General features: G+C 42.7%; 1 protein-coding gene across 8 annotated transcripts in view; it reads left to right on the top strand.

Annotated features, from left to right (window-relative positions):
* Prdm2 (PR/SET domain 2) overlaps positions 1 to 21,437 on the top strand; it is a 107,787-nt gene that overhangs the window by 12,754 nt on the left and 73,596 nt on the right. For 7 of the 8 annotated variants that reach the window (XR_002385124.2, XM_013121242.3, XM_021233550.2 and 4 more), the window contains exon 2: positions 7,113 to 7,186. The exons of the other annotated variant lie outside the window; for it this stretch is intronic. Coding sequence is in view for 6 of the 7 variants with exons in the window: in XM_013121242.3 (XP_012976696.1) it covers positions 7,178 to 7,186 (9 nt within the window). In the remaining variant the exon portion in view is untranslated. The remainder of the gene's footprint in view (positions 1 to 7,112; positions 7,187 to 21,437) is intronic. 8 annotated transcript variants of the gene reach the window in all.

The following is a 21,437-nucleotide window of genomic DNA, read 5'->3' on the forward strand; positions in this document are numbered from 1 at the left end:
TGGGGTGGAGCTGGAGCTGAAGCTCATGCCTTTTCAGTGATCCATGCTATTTGTGAGTAGCTGAAGACCGACATTCACAGACTCAAGCTTATGCATTTGTCTTAATATCTATTTTCAGTATCTACTAGTAAGTAGAAAACCAGAAGCCCTGAAGTTTTTAGTATTAAAAAAGAGTTTGCTGGCCTGGAGAGATAGCTCAGCAGTTAAGCACACTTGCTCTTGAAAAGGACTGGAGTTTGGTTCCCAGAACCCACATGGTAGCTCACAACTGACTAACTCCATTTGCAGGAAACCCAGTATCTGCTTCTAAACTCTGTGAGCACCAGGTGTGGTGATATATTGTTTATGAATTATTAAAACCACTGGAGATCAAAATAGCAAAGCAGCCATACTAATTAGCTATAGAAGCTAGGTGGTGGTGGTATATACCTTTAATCCCAGGACTCAGGATTAAGAGGTAGACTGATCTCTGTTAGGTCAAGGCCACATTGACTACATGAAATTGATTCAGTATTTTTTTTTTATTGTTTTGGTTTTTTGAGACAGGGTTTCTCTGTATTGTTTTGGAGGCTGTCCTGGAACTTGCTCTGTGAACCAGGCTGGCCTGGAACTCACAGAGATCCACCTGCCTCTGCCTCCCGAGTGCTGGGATAAAAGGCGTGCACCACCAACGACCTACTTGATTCAGTCTTAAAAGAAACAGCTCACACAAAGGTGATCCAAAGTACCTGGGATCACATGCCTTTTATCCCAGCACTAGAGAGGTATAAAAAATAGGAGCAGGGTCTTCAGTAGTCAGTCTCAGGATTCTCCAACCACATTGAGGAGAACATAGCAGATTGGGATGGTAGTCTGATGTTTGATAGAGCCAGGATCACCTTTCAGTCTGAGGTAGAGGTAAGAGCTAGTGTCTGGCTACTTCGCTTTTCCGATCTTCAACTTTAAAGCTTTACTTATCATGCTACAACCAGGCATTCATGTTGAATACATACATACATGTAGGTAAAACGTATTCACATAAAAATAAATGTAAAAAAAGTTATAAAAAAGCATGCTGGATTTTTTTTTTTTTTTGAAGACAGGGTTTCTCTGTGTAACAGCTCTGGCTGTCCTGTAGCTCACTCTGTAGACCAGGCTGGCCTTGAACTCACAGAGATCCTCCTGCCTCTGTCTCCCGAGTGCTGGGATTAAAGGCATGAGATAAGCCATGACTGCCTGGCACTGGAATGGTTTTGATGGTATGTGTGAAAAGATTCTTCCCTGCCTCGATTGGATCCATTGTGGATAAACTTTGTCATTCCTTTGTTTGTTTATTGGGTATGCAGTGTTCTGCCTGCATATATGCTTGCAGGCCAGAAGAGGGCAGTAGATCTCATTGTACATTGGTTGTGAGTCACTATGTGAGTGCTGGGAATTGAACTCAGGACCTCTGGAAGAACAGCCAGTGCTCTTAACCTCTGAGTCATCTCCCAGCCCCTTGAACTTTGGCTTTGAGATGCTGTCCATTAGCTAAGTGGAAATGTGGAAGTGGTGCTGTCCCAGTCAGTGCTAAGGTCAAAGTACAGCCAGGGCTTTGGGGTTTTTGAGCCATGTTGGTGAACCCTTAAGAAAGTTACTCGAGAATAGTGTTTGGAGTTTGTCATTACTGTGTGTGGTTCTATTGCACTAGTTATATGATTACTTCAGATTCTTTTTTTTTTTTTTTTGGTTTTTACGAGACAGGGTTTCTCTGTATTTTTTTCGAGGCTGTCGGTCCAACCCAGCGTCGAACTCACAGAGATCCTCCTGCCTCTGCCTCCCGAGTGCTGGGATTAAAGGCGTGCGCCACCACCGCCCAGCGATTACTGCAGATTCTTGTTCTCAGCCCCTGAGCTTGTGTTTGGGAAGGTATGTAGGTTTTTTCTGTTGTGAAAATGATTGCTGTACTGCTGGCATTGATGGGCCAGGGCAGTGTGAAATGCCCATAATGAAAGACAGTCTCAGACTGTGGGCTGTTCAGTTCGGTACACAGGGATACTCGTAGAGAGACTGCCCCAAGTCTCCCTTTTGGTGTTGTTAGAGATAGGGTCTTGTTAGCTTGTTCATGCTTGTCTTGAACTTCTAGACTCATGATCGATCCTTCCTACCTGGTTTCCTGAGTAGCTAGGGTGACAGGCACACACTGCTGTACATGGCTTCACTTTATCATAATTAAGAAAGAATTTAACCTAGAAGAACAGGAAGGCTTGGTGGGGGGGTACATCAGTGGGCAAAGCACTCTCTGCAAAGGTGTAAGGATTGGTGTTTGGAATCCCAGCACCCATGTAAAAATAACGGCTCCTTGTAATCTCCAGCACTCAGGAGGTGGAATGGGATCCCAGGGCAGCCAGCTACCTAGTCTAGTGAATTGGCAAGTTCTGGGTCCAGTGAGAGGTCGCCTGAGCAAATAAAGTGGAGAGCCATTGAGGAAGATACCCCATGTCAGCCTGTTGGCCTCCACATACACGTGCTCACAAGTTTACAATGTGTGTATACACCCTAACACATGCTACATACATACATATAATAGAAAATCAGCTGAGAAGTCTGTTGACTTGTACTAGTTCTGATACTGCAATATTTTTAAAAAAGGTATACTTATTTATGTTATTTGTGTACATTTATGTATGAGCGCATGCATGCTTCTCTCTCTCTCTCTCTCTCTCTCTCTGTGTGTGTGTGTGTGTGTGTGTGTGTGTGTGTATGTACACATCAAGACAACTGTGGGAATTGGTTCTTTCAGTTCACATATTCTGGGGATTGAGCTGAGGCTATCAGATTTGGCGGCAAGTGCCTTACCTACAGATCCACCTCCCTGGGTTATGAAGTTTTAGGGATGTAATTTTTCATGTAGGGAATAAAGAGGGAGAAAAGAAAAAAAAAGAGGACATGTTTTTTAGCAGTTAGGATTGGAAGTGACAGAGAGGAGGGTTCCTGGAACATAGGTATGTAGTGAACTTTTATTTTATTTTATTTTTTGGTTTTTCGAGACAGGGTTTCTCTGTATTGTTTTGGAGGCTGTCCTGGAACTTGCTCTGTAGACCAGGCTGGCCTTGAACTCACAGAGATCCACCTGCCTCTGCCTCCCGAGTGCTGGGATAAAAGGCGTGCGCCACCAACGCCCGGCTGTAGTGAAGTTTTAAAAGAAGGTGTTAAAATCCTTGTATTCTCCAACAAGAATTGATTAGTGGGGTTTTGTTTGGACAAGGAGGGAGCAGGTAGTGTGGGAAGTCTTAGAATATGCTTCATCATGTAACAATTCAAGTTACATAGTAGGATTTTTTATTAGAAAAAGTTGCCATTTTTTAAGCTAATGCATCAAAGAACGGAATGTTCTAAGTACTGTACTGTTTTTATCTGCCCATTGTCAGACAGCAGATAACTCTGCTGTGTGAATTATGCCTGTGAGCTACAAAGGGTGAGGTAAAGGAATGAGGAAAAATGAGAAATAAAGAGGGAACCCTAACTGCAGAGCAAACGGAAGGGGGCGGTAGCACCCCAGGAAGCAGCAGCTGCACCCCGGCTCTGGCTCTGGGCGGATGGGGACCTAGTTTTCATCCCGACTCACCCTGTCTTTCGTAGTTTGTCTCTAGTCTGGCAGCTGAGGTGAGAGGCTCGTGCCAAGCCAGTACTGGCTGTCGTGTCTGTCAGTGCTGCCCGCAAGCTGTCCACCTAGGTGTGCAAACAGCCAGATCTGCCGACGGTAGACTTCCAACTCATAGTCTGGCTTCCTCGGTGCCCTTCCTCTTCCTTCTTCTACCGTCACGGATGTCCCAGGTCACAGTTCTTCTTCCTGTCCCTAGAGCAGCTTGTTGGATTGGTAAGTGTCAAGACAGGAGATTTGGAGCCATCTTCTTGACAAACCTCTCCTTGCTTTTCTATATAGCACGTTCTCCACATTTCAGGTATTTTCTGTATGTGCTCATTGTGGGCCTCTCCCCTAGAGGTTAGGAATCCTCCCTGTGTATGGCCCACTGGTAGTACCTAACGCATTGTAGGTGCTCAGTGTGGGAGGAGTAACGGGCAGCTGAAGGGACACACACTCTCTTGTACGGAATGAAGCGCTGCCTAACTTCTGCGATGGAAAATAAAGTCATCGTTTTCTCTTGACAAAGTGCAGTGTTCAGAATTGGCAAATCTATGTTACAAGAAGTGGCTTAGTTGTGGCTGAGTGCTGCATGCTGAGGAGTAAGAGTTAGGAGTGGGTGTTGTCACTGCTAAGGTTTCCGTTTGTGCTGACAAAAATGGCTGATGAGTGATTGTGGTAATGGTTGCACAACTCTGTCAGTATGGTAAACACACACACACACACACACACTCAGATTTATTTATCTCATTTTATGTGGATGAGTGTTTTGCCTGCATGTATGTTCACATATGTGCATGCCTGCAGAGGTCAGAAGAGGGTTTTGGATTTCTTGGCTTACCGAAGGTTGTGAGCCACTGTTAGGTACTGGGCATGGAACCTGGATCCTTTGCAAGAGCAATAAGTGCTCTTAACTAGTGAACCATCATCTCTGCAGTCTCTGCAGTCTGGCAAATACTCTTGAGCTGTACATTGTAATTGAGTTACATGATACACGAGTAGCTTAGTAAAGCTGTTAAATTACAACAACATAAACTCAGACAAAACCAAACACCAGCATTATACCGTTAAATAATAACAGAAGCTGGGTTTGTAGAACATGGCCACTGGGTCTTGTTAGCTGAAGATACCAGTGCCTCCCTCAAAGCAGAGCAGCAGAGTAAGTGTATGAAGGCAGCACAGTCCCTGGAAGAAGCTTCCAATGTGATCATTACAGTGATGCTGATGAATCTGAAGAGAAGGGAAAACCAAACCGAGGGGAATGGCATAGAAGTCTAATCCTTCCATACGCCTCTCAGCAAAACACTGTATTTTACTGCAGTGTTTTGTGTGTGTGTGTGTGTTTTGTCAGTGTCTCAGAGAAGTTCCTGTGGCCAAGCCAAATTCATAAACTTACATATAAAAGCCTGAAGAAGAGAAACGTGGAGCTTAAGATGCCATACAGGCCTAGAGGAGCGGATAGTAGCCAGTAAACATTGATGGGGGTCAGGTGTGCATGTCTAAGAGACTGTTAGTAACTCTTCAGACCCCAGAGTCACATTCAGATGGGACAGCAGATCAGGGCCCAGGCAATAGGGCCAGTTGCATTTACTGTATTATGTGTATCAAGGGGAAGGTCACATTGAATATCTGTGAGAGAGATGCTCAGTGTTCAACTTTAGAGCAGCGGTCTCAACGTGTGTGTTGCAACTCCTTTGGGGCTTGAACAGCCCATTAATGGGGGTAGCCTGAGACTGTCTTCAGAAAACACAGATATTTACATTGTGATTACCAACACTAGCAAAATTACAGTTTCGAAGTAGCTACGAGAATAATTTTATAGTTGTCGAGGTCACTACAACATGAGGGACTGCATTAAAGGATCACAACATTCGGAAGGTTGAGAACCACCTCTCTGAAGGAACTGACTTCATAGGTTGCCCTTCAGTAACCTTGACACTCTATCAAATACACTAAGAGTTTATTTTGGCTTGGCCAGAAGTCACTGACCTGTGTATAAGATGGAGTGCTGCGGAGTACGTTTCTTGGGCACAATACACATAAAAATTAATTTGGATGAGCAGGGCCAGATTTGAATATAATACCTTGTTGTTAAAGGTCATCAGGTGAGTATGGTCCAGCAAGTTAGGAAAGAACAGAAAGTCACCTGACCGTAGAGGACCAGCTAAGAATGTAAGAGTGTAGCCATCAAAGCACTGTTGCTTGCAATGGGGCAGGCATTTATTCTTCCAGTTTGCGTTGTCCATTACATTACATGCCCCTTGTATTATTGACAGTCAGGTCTGACAGTTACCATATAGGTGGTGTCTTGTGGGTCAAGGAAGTGCATGAAAAAATAAGAGAGTTATACTTCATGGTATGTGTGCTTACTGAAAGATATGTGGTATACATTGTATCTTTATATCTACATATTTTTAATCATTAACAATTATTATTATTATTATTTTGGTGTGGGATAGTATCTAATGTGTAGCTCAGGGTAACCCTGCACTCCTGATTTTCCTGTCTCCACTTTTCAATTGCTGGGATTACAGTCATGAGCCACCATGCTGACATGGGCATACATTATGGAAAGGACCATCTGCATAGACTTTTTAAGGATAGCAGTGTTATGTACCTCAGGCTGACCTTGAACTCTGAATCCTCCTGCCTCCCCACAAGTGCTGGGATTATAGTGTGACACCACTGTAATTATTATTTAGAAATGAATACAGTCACACATCACTTAAGGGTGTGATCTGACAATGTATCATTGGGCAGTTTTATTTTTGATTGTCATAAATGTACTGGTATGACATTGCTGAGACCAGTGCTAACCATGAGGCAACACAACAGTGTCACGGGATTCTCATTGATATGTGATCAGTTGATGACTGCGCTGTTGTTATGAGGTATGTGACCGTATGCCGTATGCGTTTACAAGAAGGGCTTTTGTTGTCATGTCTTTCGCTATGCCGTGACAACAGATCACTTTAGAGAGGCATAATTGTAGTTCTTTCCAGACCCCTTTTAAAAGCTTTGTATGGTATTGCCTGCTTTTTATTCTTCCCTTTGAAGAGAATTTTGCGTGGCCCTTTCTAGTCAGTCCACCTTTCTGTTTCAGGAGCTTGAAAAACACAGTAATGGAGTCTAATTGTATTTGCATGCAGAAAATTCTGAAAGCAAAAGGATGCCTGAGTTGCACACCACCTACTCCTCTAGGCCTTGTGCTTCTGACTGTTAACAAAGCTGATTTATTTCTCCTAGGAGTGATGCAGTTCTTAACCAAAATATGATGTCATTCTCATCGTTCTGCCTCGTAGAGTACAGTGAAGCCCTAGTAAGGTTTAGAAATGTATTTATTATGATAATGAATGTGAGAAGTTAGTTGTCAGTGTGGACTGAGGTTGACTGGCACGGGTTGCTTTGTGAATAGCCCTTGGAGCACACTGTATAGTTCATATGTGGTTTTAAAGCACTGTAAACTTGTAGGCAGGTACATATTACAATTGTCTGTTTTTCTTTTTAGGGCTCATGTAATCAAAGAAGTTTCTTTGTTGTGTGTATCTTTACAGAACACAACAGGAATTGAAAATGCATCAGGTGAGTTTAAAAATAAAAATTTATACAAATTCATGACCTAGATGTTAGGCCAGCTTTTGATTTTAAAACATAGCAACATACACACACCCTCATTCCTCCCTCTCGGATGTTTGTGTTTGTTTCCTAACACCATCATCTGTATGTTGCTTTCATTGTATGAGTTTGTGTATGACATTGCATGTGCATTGCTTGGTGTGGGTTGATGTTTCTTTGGTTCCTGGGAGACACAAACTTAGGAACTTGAGCTCAAACTTTCTTTTCTAACCTCTCCTGCCACATTCAATTTGAGAGCTTTATGTTTCTTTGTTTGGAACATATTAAGCTTTTATTTTCTGAACTTTTTATTTTGTAATTTTCCAAGATTGAAAGTCATTTTCTTAGAGACGAGAACTGATCAAACAGAAACTTTCAAGTATTTTGTCCTTGAAAGTCCTTTGTATAAAATATGGAAGGCATATACTGAAATGCAAGATGTTTTTCTTTTGCAGGAGGGTGGGTGATTACTAGGAGATTAAACTATTCTGCTATGGATATTTCTGTAACCTCAAGGGTGTTCTGATAAGTAGTGTTAGCTATGTGATTTTAATGCATTCTAGAGCAATATTCTTATTCTTTTTGTCTCATTCTCACATTTATAGACATTATGGATGCCAGAAATATTCTGAAAATTTTGTAACCATGCCTTTAATCCAAGTACTTGGGAGGTAGAGGCAGGTGAATCTCTATGAGTTTGAGACCTGCCGGGTCTCTGGTCTACAGAGATAGTTCCAGGATGGCTAGAGCTACAGAATAGAGAGACCCTGTCTCAAAAAAACAAAAAACAAAAAACAAAAAAAGGAAAGGAAGGAAGGAAGGAAGAAAGAGAAATTTATAGATGTCAGAAACACTCTTAAAATTTTTCATATGCAGCTTTTAAAGAGATGAAAAACAAAAATGTAAAGTATGTGTTTTTTTTACTTCATTGTTTAAAACTCTTGACTTGAAAACATTTTGTATCTTATCAATTGAAGCTTTAGACATCTTTTATGTCATTTCCAGATGTTTTTAATTAAAAACCACAAGTATAATTTCCTGAGGTGATGAAGCTTAATACATTCTGTTTCATGTTGCATTGAGAGAGGTGAAATTATTGGAGTGGATTATTTTGATTTCTTTTCATTGCTTTCATTATCAGAAATAAGTTTATCTTAATATAGAGGACTATACCTCATAAACACGAATCTGGCGAGCACATGGGCACATGGTCTCTATTACAGTAATAGTTGAAGATTTACTGACATGCTTTTGAAGGCAGATTATATTTGAAATGGTGAGGGGGTAGGGAAAAAGCAGAATGGATTTTTGGTCATCATACATCAGAGGTATGTTTATGTATGCATTTCATTTATTTTCATATTTTAAGACTGATTCTTAATGTGAGCCTGGCCACTCAAAGGTATTGGTTTTTCTGTGGCCTGGACCTTGTTAGAGGAGTCAGTCCTGGGCTAGAGTGCTGGTGACTTTCCAAAGTGGAATTTGAGTGTGGACTTTGCTCTGGCTGTGTCCTGTGTCTGTTTATCTGAGGAGCTGACGGTTAAGCTTAGGCTTAATAATGCATTGATTCTCATGCCCTACCGAGTTAGTAAGATTTCAAGTGTGCTTGGACCTCATAATTATTATTTTGTGATACTTTACACTTTGCTTTAAAGTCCCAGTTGTGTCAAAGAGTGCGCATACTATCCCTAAAGAGTTGTAGCAATAACCATTTTGATTTTTAGTGCTTTAGCAATTTCGTATTACTTTTGACAAGTCTTAGTATTAGATCTGTACAGAGCTTCTTTTGATGTCAAGTGCCAGGTATCAGGAGGAAAGAATCTGTGTGTGTTCTAATGGCTAGCACATTCTGACTTGTGTGTAACTTAAATGGGCTGGCAGTGAGGAAAGTTCATTTGAATTATAAAATCTTTCCATTTTTCTTGACTAAAACTTTTAGCATTTTCAATTAAATTCTTTATTATGCTGAAATATCAAGTTCATCAGTGTTTTCCACTATTATTATAATAAAAAATAAGAATTATTCAAAATAGTTTATAGCTTTTGTTCTCCCATTTATCACTCTCATTGTTAGCCAGATTGTACTAAAATTTTCCAAATAACTGCACAGCAAAATTCAGGAAGAAAAAAGTTTGAACTTGAACAAGACTGACTTATAATTAATATCCTAAAGTTATTCTATGATTGGTTGGAATTCTCTTTCTAGGAAATGAGGAGCATCTCTGTTGAGTTTCAGCAGCCAAAACTTCTCATAATGACTGTGATCTCAGAGACATTAGCACAGACTCATTTTTCTTTCATGAATGAGCCATTTGAGGCACAGGGATGATCTGGGTAGGGTCATGTTGCTTGTGAGAATCCTTTAGGAGGAGCAATAGAGTTAAAAGCCTGCCCAGATTGTACACACCACCTGTCACACTCTGTTTTATTGGTGTGTCCCAAACCCTCCTAGAGAGGTAGTTTGCTATGCTGTCCCTCTGAAGCCGTTTCTGGGACTCCACACACCCCAGAACATAAGTTCTTTCTCTTTCTCCCTCGTCCCTGTTTCTCATTTAGTACTTATTCTCCTGCCATCTCTTTCATCTTGAGAGGGAGCACAGCTGGCTGTGCAGGTGAGTCCTTGTTCCTCCTCACAGCTATGCCTGGTTGGCAGTCAGGGTCACCTTTGCCCTCAATTTTGTTTTCTCTGTTTTTTGGATCATAGCTGTCCTTTATTTCCTTACTAGCATTCCACACTAATCCTATACAGTTGCTCCTGGACTTTCAGTATGGCCACATCCTACTAAACTCATTGTAAAAGCCTAAGAAATTACAATTTTTCTTTTGTATTCCAGAATATTGTAAATTGGAGATCATTTCTGTGATGTTCTCCTAGTTCCTAGGTTATTTAATGACACAATGTAAATAGGCTCAAAGAAGTCCAGGTTAGATATGCTAGAGTTTAATTCCATTTTGTATCTGTTGAATTCTTAGCACACTTGTCAAGTACTCTGTTAAGAATGTATATGCCCGGTATGGTGGTGTACACCTTTAATCCCAGCTCTCAGGAGGCAGAGGCAGGTGGATCTCTGTGAGTTTGGGACCAGCCTGGTCTACCAAGAGAGTTCTAGGAAAGGCAGGGGTGATACACAGAGAAGCCCTATCTCAAAACAGCAATAACAACAACAACAACAAAACCAAAAAAACCCAAACAAAAACAGAAGAATGTATATGTATTCTGTTAATACAGTATTTGTGTGAAAGACCCTAGGAAGTGCAGGCATTAGAATTCCCCTTTTCTGACTGAAGATGTTGAGGCCCAGCGCGATGGCCATTCCACAGTGAGAAAAGGAGCTTAGCAGTCAGCAGCCTGCCAGATGGGAAGCCTGTTAGTGTAGCAGCCGGAGAGTACACTTGGCTGTGCAGAGATGGCTTCACATGGCACCAACTTACTTCCTCGTCTTTGCTACATACCCTGTGTGGATTAGTGTGGTGCTCTGCTGCTATAATCACACCAGAACACGGGACAGTGGGACATGAGTTGGCCACACTCATGTTGACATATATCATTTAAAATTAGTGTGGTGGGGGGTGTTTCTGGTAGCAGAGAAAAACTAATATTTAAGGACATGAGCTACACAGACCGCCCCACCCCCCTCCTGAATCTTCGCATGGTCAAATTATCATTTGCAATATAGTGACATATTGGTTGGCAATATAGTGACTATAGTCACAGCATCTCCCTGTTTGAAACTGTGACCTATGTATGTTACTGCTGTTAATCAGTAGCAGGGTAGTTTAGCTTTCTGAGCTGGTTTTAAAGACCAGTAAAACAACAAAGAAGCTGTGACCACTCAGTGTTACATATCCAACTCTGAGCACTGTTCTAAGTCATCTTCAGTTCTCTTGATTGTCCTCGGTGTTTATTTGATCCCATGCACAGAACACCTTCCAGCATGTGGTGGACACTGCAGTGAGCCAAGCAGACGAGTCTCTACAGTGTGTGTTCTCGGAGAGGCAGCCAGGCAATTTCCAGTGGATAATGGAAGTACTGTGAGGATATTCAGTGCAGCAAGTGCTGTGAGGAGGCACAGCAGGGAGAGTTAGAGGAAGCTCTCTGGGTTACCCAGAAGGCTGTTCTGCGAGGGCCACTGATCTTAGAACCAAGATGGGGCAGAGTCAGAGTTAGGGTGTGCAGTGATCTAGGAAAAGAAAATAATAGGGGGAATTGTAAGCGTTTCGTCGGGATGGGTCAGGACAGGATGGAACAGGAGTGAGTGGGTCAGGTATTCTGGCACTCGGGAGTCACAGAATACCCAGTGTTACACAGCTCAGGTGAAAAGGTATCCTGGAGCTCGGGAGCCAAGGATACTGAGTGTTACACAGCTCAGGTAGAAAGGTATCCTGGAGCTCGGGAGCCAAAGACCACCACGGGTTGCAGTAAGCTTGGCAGCTTACAGCCTTGCCTCAGAGAAAGGCTTCTCCGGTGTGTCAGCTCCGCTCCGGCAGGACAGGGTCTTCCAGCTGGGGATGTTCGCCTAGTGTAGCAGTTTTGCTCCGCAGGAGGTTTCTCGGGCGAAGTTGCTACAGTTCAGCTCTGCTCCTGGAGAGCCAAGAGCGGAGAGCAGGGAGCCGGGCGGGAGCAGAGTGTAACAACTCCGCTCTGCCAAGGAAGGTTTCCCGGGCAAGTGTTACAGCGCTGCTCGCTCTGCTCTGCTCTGCCCAGGGTCGCCTCTGCTCGCTCTGCTCTGCTCTGCCCAGGGTCGCCTTTGCTCTGTCGCAGCCGCAAAAGAAGATCTTCACCCGAAGCTCATCCAAAGGTGTTTATTGGAAGACAGCTGGACCAGCCAAGCTGAACATACACAGGGTTTATATAGGGGTTCCTGGGGTTGGGGAAGTTTTTCCAGGGTAGGGATTGGTCCGATTTCAGTGCTGAGCTCAGATTGGCTAGAGCTCTGCTCCGGGATTGGTTACTTTTTTACACAGGATTAGGGTCAGATTTGGCTCTGGTTTCAGGGCCAAAGTGTGTTTCTTTCTCTGGTCCTTTTTAGCCTTTTGGCTCCAATTTTAGGGCCAGGGTACATTTCTTTCACTGACTCTGATTCCAGGGACAAAGTGTGTTCCTTTGGCACTGGTTTTAGGGTCAGGGTACATTTCTTTGGTTCTGGTTGCAGGGCCAAAGTGTGTTTCTTTGGCTCTGCTCAGGGTGTGTTTCTTTGACTGGTCCCTTTTCCCTACAGGAATGAGCTTGGTTTGATAAGATTGGTGTCATCAGAGACAGGGTGGCATTAGTATTTCCCTGGAGGTGCCGTCTGGTTTGCTCTAGAGCCAAGGGTGCGATAGGGATGTACTAACAAGCCTGCCATTATTGAGCCCTGCACCATAGTGGAGCAAGGTTCTTCAGTCGTACATTTTGGGAAAAGTGTGTGTGCTGTAGATTTGATTTGACTGCTGTTTTTTTTCCAAGATGGTGTATAAGAATTTTCTGTTTTGTGTGTCTGTCTGTGAACTGTTACTATAATCAGTGGTTCCTTAATCAAGCACAACTAAATGCTCTTGTGATATCTTCAAGGTTGGTTGATTCTTTTCCACATTGATTGCCCTAGTATAAGCTTAGAGTACCCCCAGTTTAAGAAACAGCATCTGGCTATGTAGATTGGTCTGGCTTCAACACTTAGTGTTGCTTGCAAGTGTAATCAGGCAAGAATTGTTGAGTATTGAACACCCTAAGATTCTCGGGTGTTTTGCTTGTGACAAGTGCTATGGTGATAATTATTAGCCTATTGCAACAGTGATGTATAGCTTTACATGAAGGATTCTTTTAAAATCTTGTTTATTTTTATTTTATGTGTATGAGTGTTTGCCTGTGTGTATACATGTGTACCACATGCTTGCCTCATGACCATGGAAACCAGAAGAGGGTGTCAGATCATCTAAATTGGAGCTGTAGGTCCTCTGAAAGAGCAGCGTGGTCTTTTAACCACTGACCTGCCTCTCTCCAGCTCCAAAATATTCTTTTTTCCCCCAGGTTTTTTGTTTTTATTTTTTGTTTTTGGAGACATGGTTTCTCTGTGTAGCCTTGGTTGTCCTGAGACTAGCTTTGTAGACCAGGCTGGCCTTGAACTCATAGAGATCTGTCTACCTCTGCTTCCTGAGTGCTGGGATCAAAGGCACACACCACCACTGCCCAGCAATAAATAAATATTAATAAAGCTATGTATTCTATTATATGGGTACTCTGTCCTTTAAGTCTGATATCCTAAAGGTTCATTTTGGTTTAATGATGATTTAAAGATTAATATGTATTTAAGATTACAAATTATGAAGTCAGCTAGATTTTTATGTCTTTGTGTGTAAATTGACTTTTCTGTCGGTAAATATACAGTAATATATAAAAGTTTATCCTAGCTTCATGCATTTATAAGATACTTTTTGTGTTTATATGTGTGTGTATGTGTCCGTATGAAGGTGTCCATGGAGGCACTGCATTCCTTGGAGCTGGAGCTACAGATACCTCTGAGCCTCCTGACAGGGACACTGGGATCCAGCCTGAGCAGCAAGTGCTCTCGAGGGCTGGGCCATCTCTCTAAGCCCTGTCTACTGTTTTCTAGCAAGAAGGTGTTTAATTAACATACTTGGGTTTCCTTCCTGGGGTTTTCCTTACTGTGGAGATTGCATTTATTCCAGTTGTTGTATTTTGAAGTTTGGTATTATTTTTTGCTTTACACTATTTTCCCATAATTTTTATTCTTGCTAATTTAGGGCTGCGGAAGTTTGTCCTCTGCATCACTGGTTTTCTGCAATGTTAGTTAAACTCTTTGTTATTGTTTGCTTTAGGTTTCCCAGGCGTATGTCGTTAATGCTTCTTTGTTTTCTCAGTATCTCATGAATGTTTTACCTCAAATATTTATCTCTGAGCTTAAATTTTAAATTGTTTGATGTTAAATGAGACTCATAGGCCTTTTTTTTCCCGAGATTTTTCTCTCCTGAGGAGTGATTTGTGTGCATCATAGTGCACCCATTTGACAGGCTCTAGGACATTTCTGTTTCTCAGGCTTCTCCTGCTGATTTGTCCTCCATGCTGGCAGCTGCTAATCAGCTCTGTGTCTCCATGGAGTGGTTCGTCCTGTTCTCCAGTGTCGCAGGCATGCAGTCATACAGAGCGTGTTGTGTTTATCTTCTGACGGTTTTGCCTGTATTGAAGCTTCATTTCATTTGCAGAATTTTTTTGAGATCAAGTCTGTTCATAGGTCTGATTCTACCAGGTGGTTAGCTCTGTGGTGGCTTCTCACTTTCATTTTCATTATCTTCTTCCCTCTTTTTTCTCACACTAAAATAGTCTGTCTTAATATATGCTAATTATGTAGCAAAGAGATGTTTATAATTATAAATACAAATTTAAATCTTCAGACTTAAAAAGACTTCCATAAGGTACTCCTAGTTGTTATGATTTAGACCTAAATAAATGTATAGTTTAAGAAATTTATATTCTAATGATGGCACTTATCTCATTTTAAATCCTGTATTTTGCTAGATAACTTTTTTTTTTTTTTTGGTTTTTCGAGACAGGGTTTCTCTGTGGCTTTGGAGTCTGTCCTGGAACTCACTTTGTAGACCAGGCTGGCCTCGAACTCACAGAGATCCGCCTGCCTCTGTCTCCCGAGTGCTGGGATTAAAGGCGTGTGCCACCAACACCCGGCTAGATAACATTTATTAAAACAACAATTTTTATAAAACATAGGTATGGTTTTTGAATGAAACTGTTAGATTATCTGAAAATTGGAAAAAAATAACTTAGATTGTGTTTCTTTAAGTAACTGGAAAGCTATGCTTTTTTATTTTGTTTGGACATGCATGATGTGGTAGACAAGGATTAGGGCAGTTTGACTTTACCTCATGGTTGTGGTCTTTGAGCGTTTTCCATGCTCAACTCTGACCGCCACTCCCTCCGTGACTTGACTGGTTTCTTGGTTTTAGCTTGTTACCTGATGGGTAAGGAGGGACCTGTGGTTACAGTCAGTGGTAAATGGTTGGTGAAAGAAAGCCTCCAGACTGCTGCCGGGGAAGCGGGAACGCTGTGCAAATTATGACCGCTACATCGCCAGCAGCTTGGTTGTGGCTCTGCCTTCTAGTGTCTTTTGTTGCTGTTAAAGTTTTCATTAGTGTTGTGTGTGAGTGTACAGTGTGTGTGTGGGGGCATATATGCCACAGACAGTCAGAGGACAACTTTGGGGAGTCTGTTCTCTCTACTGTAGATTCTGGAGTTTGAACTCCTTATGCTTGCATGGCAAGTGCTTTTCCCTCTGAGTTGTCTTGCTGGCCCTCTAATACCTTCTAATCCCTCTCAATGTCAACGCGAGTGCAGACCTTTGCTTGTTCCGTTACAGCAATCTTATGGGTTGTGATGCTGACAGCTTTTCCATGGACCTGTGTGTATATGACATAAAACTGATAGAAACTCAGAAGGAGCAGTCATAGTGAGTTTTCTTTTCTTGACGACGCTGGAATTCAAATCGAACTTGGAAAGATCAAGAGGACACTGCTTGGTTGGAAGAGTGGAGGCCTAGGAGGAGCAGCAGCATGAACGTGTACTTGAGACAGACCCCCTGATCCAGAGGAGGAAGAACACTATGCCTGGTGTTTTTCAGGGGCCAGGGCAAGATGGGCATCTAACCCCCTCCTCCATGCTCTGCAAAAGAATTGTGGGATTTTTCTTTCTTTTTTGCCTTGAAAGCACTCAGTAGACCAAACAAAACCTACCCGACTCTCTGTAGCCTCTGTTTGCTGGCTTTGATGGAAATAGTTTAAAAAGTGGCAATTTAGACCTTGGCTTCATGGTGGCAAGACCTTGAATTTGTGTGAGGTAGGGGTGTGTGTGTGTGAGTGTGTGTGTGTGTGTGTGAGTGTGTGAGTGTGTGTGTGTGTGAGTGTGACGGGGTGGGGCAGTGATGGTAGATATGTGATTAGTGATCAAACCTAGGGCCTTGCCCTTGCTTACACATGAACCCAGCTCTGTTTATGACTCTTGCTGTTGTTCATATTGGTGTCTCACATCAGCCTGTGGGTTGCAGACAGGTCAGACCTGCCCTACTTCATTGGCCCCACTGAGCATTTGCTATGCATGTGTGGGCCAAGTGGAGAAGGCCTTGCCATTTCAGGCTTCAGGGCAGCAGAGGCTCGGGAATGGATAAGAGCATCATCTGCAGTAGACTTCACAGCTATAGTCCTTCTGTTTGTGGCCCACATTCCTTACTGGAATCCCTTCCCACTTTGCTGACAAAAGCTCACAGATCCCTCTGCCTCTGCCATGGCTTCTAACACACATTCATTTCTCCCTTGTGTCCACTTCACTCTGGGATAATGGCATCTTGTGTTCTCTGCTTCCCATGAAGCCTCTTCTACATTCCCAGGCATCCATGTACTCTTTGTGCCCCAGACTTTGTCTTAGTTAGGGTTTCTGCTGCTGTGAAGACACACCATGACCATGACAACTCTTAAAAAGGAAAACATTTAATTGAGGTTGTGGCTTACAGTTCAGAGGTTCAGTCCATTATCATCATGGCAGCATGAAGGCAGACATGGTGCTGGAGAAGTAGCTGAGAGTCCTACATCTTGCTGGGGATGGGAAGTGGATTGTGACACTGAGCGAACCTTAAACAAAAGAGACCTTAAAGCCTGCCCTCACAGTGACACACTTCTTCAACAAAGGCCGCCCCTCCCAATAGTGCCATCCCTATGAGCATATGGGGGCCAATTACATTCAAGCTACCACAGAATTCTTGGGCGTTGAAGCTGGACCTTGGCTTATTTTTTCATAGTCCCCACTTTGTGTCTCCTGTTCTGGGCCAGACACGAGGCACAGGTATGCATGCCTTAAACCTGCTCTTGATCGATACACCAGCCAGTAAGGACTCACTGAATGCCAGCCACAGGAAGTCTTGTAGGGAAGGAAAGCAGAGACAGGCTTGAAGGGCCCTGGCTGATCCTGGTGAAGTGCGTAGGCCAACAGTACCAGTGATAGTGGACGGGGGAAGTCTGTTCTGTTGCTTTCTTGTCCCTCCTGGGCTGACTGCAGCACTGAAACACTGCAGTGCACCCCAGATTGTTCTAGTTTGTTCCCTCAGAGGTTAGCAACATCACCTTGGAATGCTGCATCACCCCATGTCTTTAACCTCGGTTTCTCCAGGGGTAGGAATCACATAGTTCTAGGGGAGTATCAAAATTTTGATAGGTTTGGTATGATTTAGACTACAGGGTCTGTTCACAAATCAGAAAAGCTTCAGAAAGTTAGCATTCACATGTTTGTCAGCTGTCAGGATGATGATTTTATCATGCGTCCAGGCTCCAGCAAATTTCACTCTCCACACCGTGTGGTAAAAATGGCAGATGATTTCCTAGTGTTATAATAGTAGGTCTGACGTGTCTGACTTTGTGAACCCCCGAAAGGTTGGAGCAATAGGGACCATCTGGGTTTTATCTGATTGCAATATCACAGTGTATAGCATGGAAAGTGACTCTTCATGACTGCCCCGTGGTCCTACCCTAGCCTGGCTAGAGTCTTGCTTGGATCACTTAGCTCTGCCACACATTGGCTGTGACTATGGGCAACTTTCACTTTCCTCTGTAAAGTATGGGCCATAAAAGTACCTTTTTGTAGGTTGTAGCACAGTGAGTGAGTGAGGCATTTTGTGCTTGGATCACCATGGAGTAGTGTCTGATCTCTTCCAAACACTGTTGAATTCACTGTGGCTGTGGTTGTTACGATGATTAAATGATGGAACATTCATAAAGCACTGAGCACACATTTGCCCAGAAGGAAGAGTGCATCTTACCCTCCCACAGGTCCCCATCCGTCTAGCATGAGCAAGACATGAGGGTCAAGGGACAGATGGCTGGGGAAAGCACGTGGCTCTTCACAGTTCCCAGTAAGGTCAGACATAGAGCATGGCATCTTTAAGGTTTCTTGTGTTAGACATTGGGAATAGAGGTTCCCTATTGGGTGAGGAGGTCTTGATTGGTGCTATTAACAATTAACCATTGTTTCCTTGCTACCCAGCACAGTGCCAGCATGGAACAGGCGCTCAGAAAGTGTTTGTTAATGACTGAATGAAGAAGGAGGACCTGTGGCCATCAGTTGGGGATGAGGGGGAATGACTAGCTCTCTGGTTTGAGGTAGTAGCAAACTAAGGGCATCGGATCAATAAAAATCAATGAATTAGTTAAGTCTCAGTAACTCAATAACTTACCACACTAAATTTCATGCTCACTGTCCCAGATTTGTGCATGGCATGTTTAGAGTGAGTCCTTACTATAGGAAAACAGGGAAATCCTGTAACTCTTGCCATTCAGAGCACAGAGGTCTTGTTAAAAACCCAAAGTAGGCAGCAAGGATAGACATCCTGGACACGTACTGTGGAGGAGGAGTCTGAGAGTCTAAAGGAGCAGCCAGTCACTTGCTGAGCACACCTTCCGCTGTTGTCTGGTTGCCTCCTTTGTCCTTTGCCCCATGATGGGAGGACGCTGTTCTCTCAGCTTCACCTTTGGCTGTCCCTGCCTTAGCTCTTGCTGCCTCCTTCTATCTCCTCTGTCCTGAACACGTTGGCCTTAGTTTTGCCTAACTGCTCTTGAGAGTTCACCAGGCTTCTTCCTCGTCATGATTTGGTCCTTACTGTTGTTTTGCATTTCGTCACCTGAAGCCTAGCACATTTTTCTCTGCAGTGGCACTTCTGTTCCCATCCCATCGCTGCTCCCTTTCCATGCTTGCTTTTGATTCCAAGCATTGGCATTGTTTCATTGCATTTGGACTGCTCCTTACCATAGAGATGCATTGTAGGGCAAATGTGATGTGTTGTTTGAACTTCAGTAGGGACTCAGAAATACATTAATGCACTAATATTGAGTTGATAATGTGGTTTCTTTTAGATTACGACCAAACTGAGAAATAGTTGTGATTATTTCGTGTAAGAACCAAGGCCAGCCAGTTCAGAATACTGTCAAAGTAAACTATATGAATGCTGTAAGGGAGAGAATTAAAAAAAATTCTTTTGTTCCAAAGATTTACTTCTTAATTGCTTGTTTCTAAATTTGATTTTTCTAATAAAAAGGATTATTGTGTAGTCAGCCCTTGGTATCCATGATTTGTTTACAAAGTTCAGGTTGAAAACGTGTGTGTGTGTGTGTGTGTGTGTGTGTGTGTGTGTGTGTAGAGGCTACCTGGGGGAGGATAGGTGGACCACAGCTAGAAAGGAAAGGGGAGAAGGATCTCATTGGTTATTCTAAGTGTCTAGACTCCCATACTCATAATTCTGGCTAGTACTTATTGATGCTATTTAGCTTATTGCAGCCATAGAAAAATCACATTGTAGGATATTGTCAGGTCAGTATTTTTCTCCCTTTGACAGAAAGCTTATTCATTTTTCCATATACCTCGCTTATAGATTAAAACATTTAAAAACAGAAATACCATATGTAGAAGTGAAAAATGTCTGCTTAGTTTATTCATATTTTTAGCTAATTAGAGGTACAGGAGGCTGCTTTCTGGGGGTAATTAAAAGGTCACATTTTCAGAAAATGTGTTGGGTGATTTGTTGGAAGGGATGTAAGTCAGAGTAGAACGAAGTATGTGTTTTTCGGAAACAAGCACACTGGTGGTTTGGCCGTGCCCCAGAGGTCACGCGTCTGTAGATATCCTCTTGGGCTTTCTGACTCCAAGCAGGCCAGAGAGTAGTCCATGATGACTGGAATTGATTTTTATTAAAACAGACTTTTTTTTTTCTTTAACTGAAACTCCAGGAGTTTTGAGTTTGGATGACTTTTTTTTGGCAGGGGGTCTTAGTACCTAACATTTTATTGTTGTTTTTGAGAGAGGATGTCTGTATTATATTATGTAGTTCTGGCTGTTCTGGAATTCAATACAGAGACCAGGCTGACTTTGAGTATCACAGACATACTCTTTTTTAAAAAATATTTATTTTTATTATTTTTAAAACAATGTTATTTTATATGCCAATCCCAGTTCTCTCTCCCTCCCTTCTTTCTATTTCCCCACCCTCTCCCCCACCCCCCCATCCACCCCTCAGAGAGAGTGAGGCCTCCCATGGGGAATCATCAAAGTCTGCCACATCATTTGGGGAAGGACCAAAGCCCTCCCACTGTGTCTAGGCTCAGCAAAGTATCTCTCCATAGGGAATGGGCTCCAAAAAAGCCAGTTCATGCACTAGAGATAAATACTGGTTCCACTGCCAGTGTCCCCATAAACTGTCCAAGTCCCCTAACTGTTACCAATATTCAGTGGCTGGTTTGGTCTTATGCAGGTTCTCCAGTTGTCAGTCTGGAGTCAGTGAGCTCCCACTTGCTTGGGACAGCTGTTTCTGTGGGTTTCCTGAACATGATCTTGACTCCTTTGCTCATTATCACTCCAACCTGGTCTACATACTGAGTTCCAGGACAGCCTGGACTACACAGAGAGACCCTGTGTCAAAAAACAAATAAACAAACAAAGAAGAATTGCAAATGCTTCATTGTTGTGGGAAAATTAATCATTTTGGTTTTCTATGATTTGATAGATTTGTCAGTTATTCTAAGAGCTACATCTTTGTTCTCATTGACATCAGTCCCCTTATTCCTTTATAAATATCTAATACTAATCTTATTTTTTAAGATTTTGATGAATCCCAGCTAAATTTTGAGAGGTAATTGTATAGCATTCTTTATTTGCTGTCAGCTCTGAGATATCATGCCTTTGCTGTCTAGTAACCAAGTACAAACTGGTCATCTGTTGCTTCTTGGGAAGTCTGACTTGTAGAGAGGGTTAACAGTAAACTGTCACCCTGTGTGGAATGTCCAAGCTGCTCAGGTTGCTGGAGGAATTCAGAAGGGGGCATCATTTAATTGGTTAGATGGCCTTCATGGAGTGTGCCAAAATTGTTTTTTTTAGGGTTGTGGTGTACTGCTGGTAGCCTTTGCTTTAGAAACAGGCATAAGCTGTACTTTGCTGCCTGGCTCTGTTAGAAGCTAAAGAGCAGTGCATGCCGAGGACTTACATATTTTGAAACTGGATATAGGTGGCTAGAGCAAAATAGACACCAGTTTGCAGGATACTGGTGTTTCATTACGAGAGCCAGTAAGTGGCACAGGAACCGCAGAGCTGCTTAGCGACCTGTCCCCGTCTGCTTTGCATACTGCAGTTTCAGTTAGTTCTCATTATTTGCCTATTGGATGAGAAGTTAAAGAGCAATGC

This window comes from Mesocricetus auratus, unplaced genomic scaffold (genome assembly GCF_017639785.1).
Source record: "Mesocricetus auratus isolate SY011 unplaced genomic scaffold, BCM_Maur_2.0 Super-Scaffold_100014, whole genome shotgun sequence".
Taxonomy (NCBI): Eukaryota; Metazoa; Chordata; class Mammalia; order Rodentia; family Cricetidae; genus Mesocricetus; species Mesocricetus auratus.